We start from the raw sequence: 11481 nt of genomic DNA on the forward strand, positions 1-11481 counted from the left end.
GCTGCTCGGAAGCCAATAGTTTTGGATCTGAGCAGCGGCATCTTGAAAATTTCCGGTGCATGCTGGGAAAAATAAAAACATGGATTCTACTTATATGGGCATCAGGAGGGGCATGAGGCGCCCTCCTGAAGCTGTGAACCAATCAACCTGTCAATCACGACGTAGCCACGCCCTAATGCATACCCTCCTTTATCGTCAAATCTAAAATCAGGGAGGCGAAAATGTCCCAAATGAACATCATACTGCATTGAAGAAGGCTTTAAACTAGCGATTGAGACCATAAACACATTTTGAAAACGTTTACTGAGGTTAGAAATCAAGTGAGAAGTTGGTGAATTCTCCATTGACTTGTATAGAGACGGAAGTCCTTTTGACACCAAAACGGTCGCCCCCTGGTGGCCTTTTGATAGAATGCAGTTTTAAGTTACTTCCGCATTGGCCTCATTGCAGAGGACCGACGGAGATTCGGAGATTCATTTAAAACATTACGTTACTTCAACTATTACTCAAATACATATGTAGCAATGACACAGCTATATTTATTTAATAGCAATGACAGCATGATTTCTTCTCATCTCTCTGGATATAAGAGAACAACGTTAGAAGCTATTTTATTATTGCAAATCGATGCAGGGTATTGGCATTCATTAACTGATGATTCGATGCCTGTTAAGTGTTGTCATCAAGGCGTGTATCATCTCAGCAATAGCAGGCAGGATGCAAACGTTAATGCACATATCCAGAACACAGGCCCCATCAAAGAACTAATATGTTAACAGATGTCTTTTATTAGTAACATTACATTACATTACATCCTGATACTGTAGATGTGCAGCACTCTGATTAAAGGGCTACGATGCATTACTGAAGATTGCCTCTGAGTTTAGTTTTTAACACAGCAGCAATGATCTAAGAGGTCAAAGGTCATCAGCACTTCATTCCTCTGGCCTGCATCAGACAACAGTCTCTGTGTTTCGTAACACAAAGGACTTCTTAGAAAGAGTAGGCGGCGTCTGCTCTCAGAAAACACACAATGTAAGTGACAAGATGAGGAGGAACGCCGAGTGTGTCTGCGATTTAAAAATGCAGCAACAGAGGATAAGTTAATACGATTCAGCTTGCAGTTAAAGCTCTGTTTTTATAACGTCTCATTTAGTGACGAGGGTATGGTTTCTTTGGTAAATGTTTCAGAAGCTTCAAACACAGATGAATGAATTATTTGAGGCTAGCGACTACCGGGAACACTCAGCCTCCCTAACCTCACTGACATATACATCATCATTTTCTGATGTTGGCAGTCCTGACTCTGTGGTTACGTACTCTGTGATGAAGTGCTGTTTACATTTTCATGATACCGACTTTACCTCAGCGTCTCTAAAAAAAGACTCCTACTGGAATCAGTGATTTCCTACATTTCCCATAATGACTTTCAACAACAACCCAAACATGCTGTTTTTCAGCTGCAGGTCATATTCAAGAGTGAAGATGTTTATTGTCACTCCAATTATACAAATACAGTCATGTGAAATACTTTGATTGGGGAGCTCCATTACATTAGAAACAGTGAATAAATGTACCTCTATAAAAGCAAAACATATATATAATTAGTTACATTATTGAAAACATATATATATATATATATATTAACATGAAAAAAAAGTCAGAATCAGTCAAATTAAACCCTGTAGAAACCTATTTGAAGGTTGAAAGGGGTAGAAAAAAGGTTGCATATACAATCAGTGGTCTGGAATATAGCACAGAGGTTAGATTGCACTTTATGTATATGTGTGTGTGTGTGTGTGTGTGTGTGTGTGTGTGTGTGTGTGTGTGTGTGTGTGTGTGTGTGTGTGTGTGTGTGTGTGTGTGTGTGTGTGTGTGTGTGTGTGTGTGTGTGTGTGTGTGTGTTTTTACTTAGTGGCCTTATGTTCCAAGGTAAAAAATACTGTTCCTCAGTCTGCTAGTGTGTGTTTTGAGACTCCTGCACATCCTTCCTGAGGGCAGAAGTGAGAACAGGTCATTGTGTGGATGTTAGGGGTCTTTCCTGGAGCTTACCGGGATTTCCGCTGGATGTACAGCTCCTGCAGGCTCAGCAGATCACACCCGGTGATGTACCAACCTCCCCAGTATCTTGCAGTCCATGCTGGTGCAGCTGCTTTACCAGAGGGCTCTCGATGGTGCCCCAGTAGAAATCCAAGAGGATCTGGGGCCTCAGCATGTATTTTCTTTAAGCACCTGAAGCCGTGCAGATGCTGTTTGGTCTTTTTAACAGCAGTGGTGTTGTGGTTTGACCATAGACTGTATATAAGAAATGGACGTAACATCCATGACGTCACCCATTGGTTTGTGGGCTGCTGCGAGGAAGCCAATAGTATCGGATCTGAGCAGCACCATCTTGAAAATTTCAGGTGCATGCCGGGAAAAATAAAAACAGGGATTCTACTTATATGGGCAGCAGGAGGAGCAAGAGGCGCCCTCCTGAACCTGTGAACCAATCAACCTGTCAATCACGACGTAGCCACGCCCTAATGCATACCCTGCTTTATCGTCACATATAAAATCAGGGAGGCCAAAATGTCCCAAATGAACATCATACTGCATTGAAGAAGGCTTTAAACTAGCGATTGAGACCATAAACACATTTTGAAAACGTTTACTGGGGTTAGAAATCAAGTGAGAAGTTGGTGAATTCTCCATTGACTTGTATAGAGACCGAAGTCCTTTTGACACCAAAACGGTCGCCCCCTGGTGGCCTTTTGATAGAATGCAGTTTTAAGTTACTTCCGCTTTGGCCTCATTTCAGAGGACCGGAACTCCCCGTCTGGGTTAGACCAGGTCCTTGTGAATGTTTGGCCCCAGGTATCTGAAATATTCCACCCTCTCCAATACTATGCCGTTGATTGTGAGTGCCAGAAATGATGATGTGAAGATGGAAGATGAAGACAGCAATTGCGAGGGAAAAGTATCTCTGATTCCTGTCTGATTGATTTCTCCTAGTATCATAGTTGGGTTTTATTGTTGCTCTTTTTGCCCTATAAAAAAAAAAATCACTCTTCGATTATGAAGAACGAAAAAAACCAAAACCTGAAATTGACTTTTAAAAATAAGGTTTTCTCTTATCATGCTTCAACACATTTTTTACACCAGTTATCCTTGAAAATAATGAAACAACATAAAATGAGCCCCAAGAGATATATTGAACCTGAAATCTTCATTCTTGACCTTTGCTAACTTTAATTAGACAAATAAAATTCAGTTTGCTTTTACCAGCATCTCATTGTGTTTTACTGGAAGGAGGTTGACCAATTACCAATCACTGAGAAAGATGCAAGGTCATTGATTATTTCTTCTCTGACTGAAAAAATAAAAATGAAACCTTGTTTTCAGTGTGACTCAGGACCTCTACTTCAGCCACATGTTGACAAGTGAACTTTGAGTTTTTTTTATTTTTATTTAATTAATCAGCAAAATCTTATTTAGAAGTAGGGTTAAGTGTTTTTTTTATTCAATTTTTTTCCCCCTTTAAAAAGGTGAGAAAGATCCGTACACCTGCAAATGTTTGAAGAAAATCATTTTGTTGTTTTGTTAAAGATGGAGATGATAAGACTGCTGATATTACTGCCTTTTTGCACTACCACAATTTAACTATACAGAAACTTACGGAGCCCCTGAGGGGACATGAGGCAAAAAAATAAAAAATAAAAATTTACATTGACCTCAAAAAGTTATCTCGGGATCCCGACTTACCTATCTCGGGATCCCGAGATAACTTTTCGAGGTCAATGTACTTCCGGATCAGTTCAGCAGCCATCGGGATAACTTAGCTTTAAGAGGCAACGTGGAACCATGGAGGAGGATTTGGAAGACTACCTGCGCGCCACTGATTTAATATCTTTATATTTGAGGCCAAGTTCGAAATAAAACTCTATGAACTGCTCCATTGTTGTTGTTCTTGTCTTCCATGATACCAAACTGACCCGGAAGAACATTGACGTCACTACGGAGCACCTGAGGGGACACGGAGAGCAGGGAAAAAAATCTTTTCTTGACCTCCATGTCCCCTCGGGGGCTCCGTAGAAACGTATGCTGCTACCTCCTACATATAAAAAAAATAAAATAAAAAAAAAGTAGACTCCAAAATCTTATTTTAACTTGCCTATCCATTCTATTTTTTTATTCTTTATTTTTATATTATTTTTAGTAAATGTCTTATCCGTTGTGCACTTCAATGTTTACTCTTTAGTGTTAGGAAACATCTGTCTTATCTGTTGTGCCTGTGCACTTTATCTGTTCCACCGTGGGATAGTGAGAAACGTCTTCTCGATTCCCTTGTATGCCTTAAAATGTGAACAAATTGACAATAAAAGCCGACTTTGACTTGAAGAAAAAAAAAAAAATGTCATCAGCTGGTTTGGACGCAGCAAAAAGCGTCAGATTCATTTTAAAAACCATCTTACAGTGTTTTTACTGCTCAGTAGCTTCTACACAACATGAGCTGCTCAGCATCATCATCAGGAGAGAAAGACCACAAACTGAAGATGGATTATGCAGCAAACAGTAACCGATGAGTGAATTATCTAGTGTTCCTGTTGAGGGTTCATTAGGTATCTAATGCACATCTAATCAGATTCTAGTTTTAATCATTAAAAGCACAAACAATAGTGCTTCTCCCCTCACAAAAAAAACGGACCTTGATTGAAGTTGAGCCTCATCCTGTAATGTAACCTTGTTAGGAGCTGAATATTATCTATGAAAACTCAACCAATCATCAGGCACTGCATTAGGTGTAATGTGATTGTAACTGGGAACTGAGTTCATTATTTAATATAAGTTTCCTGCTGAGCCTGCAAAAATCTGCACGACTCCAACACCTATTTCTGTATAGGAGAGATTCATTTATTGATCGCTGTGAAGAAAAACTAAATTATTCAGCTGAGACAAAAAATAATAAGAAGAAGAACGGAAAACAGAAATCTAAAACTCAGAAATAATAAAATACTTATATAGTACAAACACTGAAATGCTAAAAAAAAAATGCTTTTAACCCTCCTGTTGTCCTCGAGTCAGGGAAGGAAGGAAAGGAGGGAGGAAGGAAGGAATTGAGGAAGGAAGGAAATGAGGAAGAAAGGAAGGAAGGGAGGAAGAAGGAAGGAAAGGAGGGAGGAAGGAAGTGAGGAAGAAGGAAGGAAAGGAGGGAGGGAGGAGGAGGGAAGGAAGAAGGAAGGAAAGGAGGGAGCAAAGAAGGAAGGAAGGAAAGGAGGGAGGAAAGAAGGAGGGAAGGAAGGAAGGGAGGGAGGAAGGAGGAAGGAGGGGAGGGAGAAAGGAAAAGAGGAAGGAAGGAAAGAAGGACAGAGGAAAGAAAGAGAGAAGGAGGGAGGGAGGAAAGAATGAAGGGAGGAAGGAAAGGAAGGAGAGAAGGCAAGAAGGAGGGAAGAAAGGGGGATGGAGGAAGTACAGACAGAAGGAAGGAAGGGAGGAAAGAAGCAACAGTCAAAACAGACAGACGGGAGGACGACACGAAGGTTAAATGAAAAATTGTTTACTCACATTTATTTTATTGTTACTAAGAGTCACAACTTGTGTATTTATATGATTTCAAATATCTAGATGTCAGTGTCATTCCCATATCTCCTACTGTAGCTGTCAAATAGAGGCACACAATGCCCCAAAAGATATGTTTCAAAGCTTGTATGAATATATGTGAATAGCTGTTACAGTGTTAGGAGATATAGTTGGCTTCCTTTCCTACTTTTCTTGAATTTTCCAGATTTGATACTGAATGAGAAGTCAAATCCTTTGTGTATCAGTGTGTAACAGTAACAGATCTCACTCTGGTGCTTTGTGGCGCATTAAGCTGATGCATTAACTTTAACTTCAGGCCTGGTGAGTTGTATTTTTATGTGGGAGCCGGACCGTGTGGGAGTACTTCATACTCCTGGGGTGTTAAAACTGCAGGGGTACAGAGACACTGCAACGTTAATAATTGGTGTCAGATTGATAAAGTGGAGCGTAAAGCACAATATATTCCTCTAAAATGCTGGGGAGTAACAGTGGGAGGAAAAAAGTGAAGTTGGCATATCTCAAAACAAGTCTCAAGTATTACATCAGTAATAAAATCCACCTCTGCCTTCAAACTCTGAATGCAAAGTTTTGTTTTTATCTGCTAAAAGTAGTTGTTAAACTTTCTGTTCGTCTCATAGGAAAATATCCATATATTCCTAAATTAATACATATATACATGGTCGCCCATAAAGTTAGAATAAAATATTTTTTACCTCTTTCCATTAAATGATTGTGAAAATGTGATTTATTCTTGATAGATAAAGTGTATATATTCTCAAAATTGTATTGATCAATCTCATTGCACCTGGTCAAAGGTGATTACTGATGTGTATAAATAGAAAATAAAAAGAGGAAAGTGTCTGAAAACTAAATTATTCCAGCTTTATGGGTGACCGTGTACATCATTAGATCGTCTGTGCAGTCTAATGCAATACAACAGAGTTTCAGTTTTTGTTCACATTGTCAGAAAGATGATAATTCTCCTATAAATTTATTATTGAGGTCATAGTGGGTGGTACCCCCACTATGACCCAAACAAAAGCACAAGTAGAATCTGGAAGCATGAAGACATTGAGGAGTTTCAGGTTCAGAATTCAAGATTTGACCCCCTGAAGCTGAACTATCACCCCTCCAGTACTTCAAAATGCTGCAGTTACGCCAATTCAGGGGTAACTGAATTACGCTCCATCTCTTCAGGGGTAGTCGTGATGGGATCTACCAACTCTTGAGCAGAGTACAGATTGGTATGATGAGCAAATGGTTGATTTGGTAGAGCAGTACTTCAAAATGCTCTTTACTGATGGTTGATTTGGTAGATCATGTTTAAAAAAAAAAAAATTAAACATTAAAGTTAAGTTTTTTTGTGGTATCAAATATATAATGATGTTAAGTAAGGAGTCTAACACTATCATATGACAAAAAACAATTCCTACCTTTCAAGGTTTTCCCAAAAACAGTCAACATGTCATTCCAGGTATTTGTGTTTCTGACTTCCTTGGTGGAGGGGGGCTGAAGAAGCACACTATTTAAAAACAGTGCCATCTAGTGGACCTTTTTATAGCATAACATACCTCTAGCAAGTGGTAGAGATGGCTCAACCCAGGCACCCCTCTCATTGTGATATTGTGACCCAAAATGTGCTCAAGCGGGCAGTTAAAGGGTTAATTTTATTAGTTTTAATTTTATTTATTTTAACTGTTATACCACAACATCAAGGCAATTTAATTATGTAGCTGTGCAAACCTACTTGGCAATAACAAGGTTTGTTTCTGATGATTGCTCAATAATGTAAAAAAAAAAAAAAACAACAACTAAAAAAAAACCTCCTGCCCTCATTCTTCTTGACAGACTTTTAAATACATTTAAAGTTTTATTCGGTCATTAAAAAAATCTTCATGATACAGTGTTGGGGAGTAACTAGTTACAGTGTTACGTAACATAATTACAAAATAAATGTAACTGTAATCTTTTACAGTTACTGAGAAAAATATGTAATTTAATTACAGTTACAGTTGATGATTACATCTGAAGTCAGACCTTTAAGATTTTGCACAGGAGGGTTTTTTCCTCATTTTTTAAGTATTCAACATGTAACTGAATACATATATTGCTTTTTTTAACTCTTTGAAATCAACATTTTTTTATATTTTGTCAATAAACTGTGACGTGCTTATTCTGAGCACACGTGGGCTTAAATGATGTCACAGTACCAATTAAACCCATGCAATACTTTTGACTTTTTTCATAAAATATATTTAATTAATATTCCAAAATATACATGAATGAATACATTTACAAATGAGAGATAAATGTTGCTTTATAAGAAATGATCTCCTTTATAAATCATGTCAGTATCCATGAAAAACACCTGAACTTAGATTTTGGTGCTTAGCAGCTGAAAACATTCATTAGAAAATTAGAAAAGTAATCAAAATGTGATGAAATGTAATAAGTTACATTACTTTGATTAAGTAATTGAAATAGTTACATTACTTATTACATTTTAAATAGATAGGGTAACTAGTAATCTATTACATTTCTAAAGTAACCTTCCCCACCCTGGTTATATATATTTATATTGTATTTACATCACAGCAGCTGGTTTAATGTAGTTCAGTGTAATGCTCGTCCTGGCCAACAGGGGGCGAGCCTTGCGCGGGCACGTGACATGAAGGCGGAGGGCAAACATGGCGTCGTCAACAACAGCAGCTCTGCTCATTTGTTTATCATCATCTCTCCTTCAGCTCAGCGCCTCTAAACTTTTATCTGAACCTTGTTACAAACCCATCACAGACGGAAGAGCTCAATCTGTGAGGTGAGTGGAGAAATAAACGCACAAATTCATCTTAAAGTGTAAAGTTTGATGATTGTTGGCTTGTTGTTTACCTCAAAGCGCGGTCATGTTAGTCCTCAGCTGTGATTTGGGGCGTCTGAAGTTTATAACTAAAGATTATAAAACATCATTCATTCAACTAACATAAAGTAAAGTATCCTAATGTTTTTATTAGAGGTCGACCGATATGTTTTTTTCACTGTCGATATTAATACTGGTTATTATAACAGGTAAACAAAGGAGAGCCATAATAACCCATATTATGAAATTATATATTTGTATGGGGCCAAAACAGTCAGTCTTATTTTGCATCAAAAATAAAAAATTTAGTATTAAAATTAAGACCTGAACTTAATTTTATTGGCAATTAAATTAAAAAAAAAACATATTTAAAAAATCGAAAAAGTAAAAAAAAGATGAATATCTGCATTTCCCCCTTAGTCTTAATATTAATGTGTGTGTCTCATAAGCTTATTTGGTATTTAGTAATAAGTGTTTATACTCATTTTATTTTAGTATTTTATAACAGTTTAGTTGTTTTGTAATAGTTTATAATTTAACATGAACTTATATTTATATATTATATACATGTACTTATATGTGGAGAATCACACAATAGTGCAAATTAATTAAATTAACAGTTAAACTATGGGGGGTGGGGGGGTTGTTTTTTGCAGTAGTGGAAGAAGTTGCTACTCACATCTTTTAATAGAAGAATCAATACCACATTATAAATATGCTTCTTTACCAGTCCTGCATTTAAAAGCCCATCTAAGTAAAAGAATAGTAGTATAGTTTCCTGCTAAATTTACTTAAAGTTCTGGAGTAAAAATAATCATTTTTGCACTCATTTTTTGTTAAAGTGTTTTTATTGCAACACCAAGTCCTATTTAATGAATAATGAATCATTCCTAATATTCATGAGTCAATGCATACGCAGCTTTGTCTTGTTGCTGGTTGAGGTGGAGCTAGTCTGAACTCATAAGATAAATCTGGGAGGGTTTGAGAACATAGATTGTGTAAGAAAGAAGAAAAAACAAAGTTCTGTTACATAAATTTAAATTATTTTTTCTGAAATACGTGGATATTTGTGTCTTATTTATTTGAAACTGTGTGAGGGGAAATGTGCAGACAACTCCTAGACATCTGAAACATGACGAAGACACTGTTTGTTTTGTTTGAGAAACACTGGCTTACTCTTTAACCATGAAGTCTAATTAAGTGTAATTAAATGAATAAGTCTGACTCTCCGGAGCCAATCATGGTCCAATATTCAACTTACACAAGTGTGATGTTGAAACTTTAAGCCTCTAGTACACAAACACTAAAACTGACTTTACTGTGAAACATCTTGTGCCTGCTGTTAAACATTTCAGATTTAATATATTAACATATTTATAGTCTGTGGAATTTTTTATGAGGGATAAGGAGATGTCATTTTGACCAAATAAAGTTTTTGTGGATAAAACCACATGAGACACAAATTATTATTCAAAGTAGAGTAAGCTGTTTTACATACATCTTTCACCCTTGTGTCGTCCTCCCGGGTCAAATTGACCCCGTCTGTTTTGACCGTTCCTTTCTTCATCCCTCCTTCTTTCCTCCCCCCTACCTTCCTCCCTTCCTTCTTTCCTCTGTCCTTATTTCCCTCCTTCCTGTTTTCCTATCTCCCTCCCTCCTTCCTTCTTTCTTTCCTCCCTCCTCTCCTTCCTTCCTTCTTCCTTCCTCCCTCGTTTCCTTCCTTCTTCCTCCCTTCCATCCTTCCTTCTTTCCTCCCTTCCTTCCTTCCTTCCTTCCTTCCTTCCTTCCATCACTCCTTCCTTCCTTCCTTCCTCCCTCCCTTCCTTCCTTCTTCCTCCCTTCCATCCCTCCTTCTTCCTCCCTCCTTTCCTTCCTTCTTCCTCCCTTCCTTCCTTCCTCCCTCCCTCCCTTCCTTCCTTCCTTCCTCCCTCCCTCCCTTCCTTCCTTCTTCCTCCCTTCCATTCTTCCTTCTTCTTCCCTCCTTTCCTTCCTTCTTCCTTTCTTCCTTCCTTGACTCGAGGACAACAGGAGGGTTAAACATGTCTGGAGGGGATTTTTTAAACTTTAATAGTAACTAAAGCTGTAAAATGAATGAAGAGAAGTAAGAAGCACAATATTAAGCAGCATAACATTAAAATACTCAAGTAAGTACAGTAGCAAATGTACTGTGTTATATTCCACCACTATTTTTACTATTTTATACCTTCCCCTTTTAACAAATGTATATTGTATAAGAAAGAACATAAACTAAATGATCATTTTAATTTAAATAAAACACATGACAAATGAATAAAGTGATGATGTCACACAGTAACAGCTGGAGGCATCACATGTCTAAAAGCACATACTCGTGCTATTAAACTATGTTGTTTTAAGTATTACAGTTTTTTTTTTAAAGTTCTCCATTCATAATTTTTGAGACCGGTTTGTGTCATTTTAATGCAGTCTGTAAAAATAAGTACTATCAGGCGGACATTTAAAGAATTTACTGGTTCAAGGAGGCACTAAATTATGAATTATGAAGTTATGAACTTAATCATCAGGTAATCATTAGTAATTTAAAAAGACCACTTTATCAAAAGTGCTTTAAATGACCCTTCGCTGATGACCTATAATTGTACCCAGTTTGGCAATTAAAGATACTCAGTCTAAGAATCAATTATACTTTACATCGTTAATTACTTTTTCTTTATGAGAAATACAAGATTTAGCTGATGTGAATAAAGAGAAATGGGGTTTTGTCTCTATGACGTGTTAAAATATCACAGATAACGTTTATTACAGTTTTTATTATAGTAGTTTTATTATAGTTCTTTAAGAGGTCCGATTCTCCTGATATCTCGAGGTTAATATTGAAGGTTCTGCAGACTCACACAGGTGTTTTCACTCGCAGAACGCAGGCTCGGCCGCATGAGTACGTGAAGGCGTCGGATCTCCCGGCGTCCTGGGACTGGAGGAACATCGACGGGAAGAATTATGTGAGCGTCACGAGGAACCAGCACATCCCCCAGTACTGCGGGTCCTGCTGGGCAATGGGAGCCACCAGTGCACTAGCTGGTAACCATGGC

General features: G+C 37.6%; 1 protein-coding gene across 1 annotated transcript in view; it reads left to right on the top strand.

The window, feature by feature from the left end:
• Positions 1-8222: 8222 nt before the first annotated feature.
• Positions 8223-11481, top strand: part of LOC133990084 (cathepsin Z) — a 4465-nt gene continuing 1206 nt past the window's right edge. Inside the window, exons 1-2 of the mRNA XM_062428262.1 lie at positions 8223-8374; positions 11307-11479. Coding sequence (XP_062284246.1) covers positions 8247-8374; positions 11307-11479 — 301 coding nt within the window. The 5' untranslated portion in view covers positions 8223-8246. The remainder of the gene's footprint in view (positions 8375-11306; positions 11480-11481) is intronic.

The sequence above is a fragment of the Scomber scombrus genome, chromosome 11 (genome assembly GCF_963691925.1).
Source record: "Scomber scombrus chromosome 11, fScoSco1.1, whole genome shotgun sequence".
NCBI classification, from domain to species: Eukaryota; Metazoa; Chordata; class Actinopteri; order Scombriformes; family Scombridae; genus Scomber; species Scomber scombrus.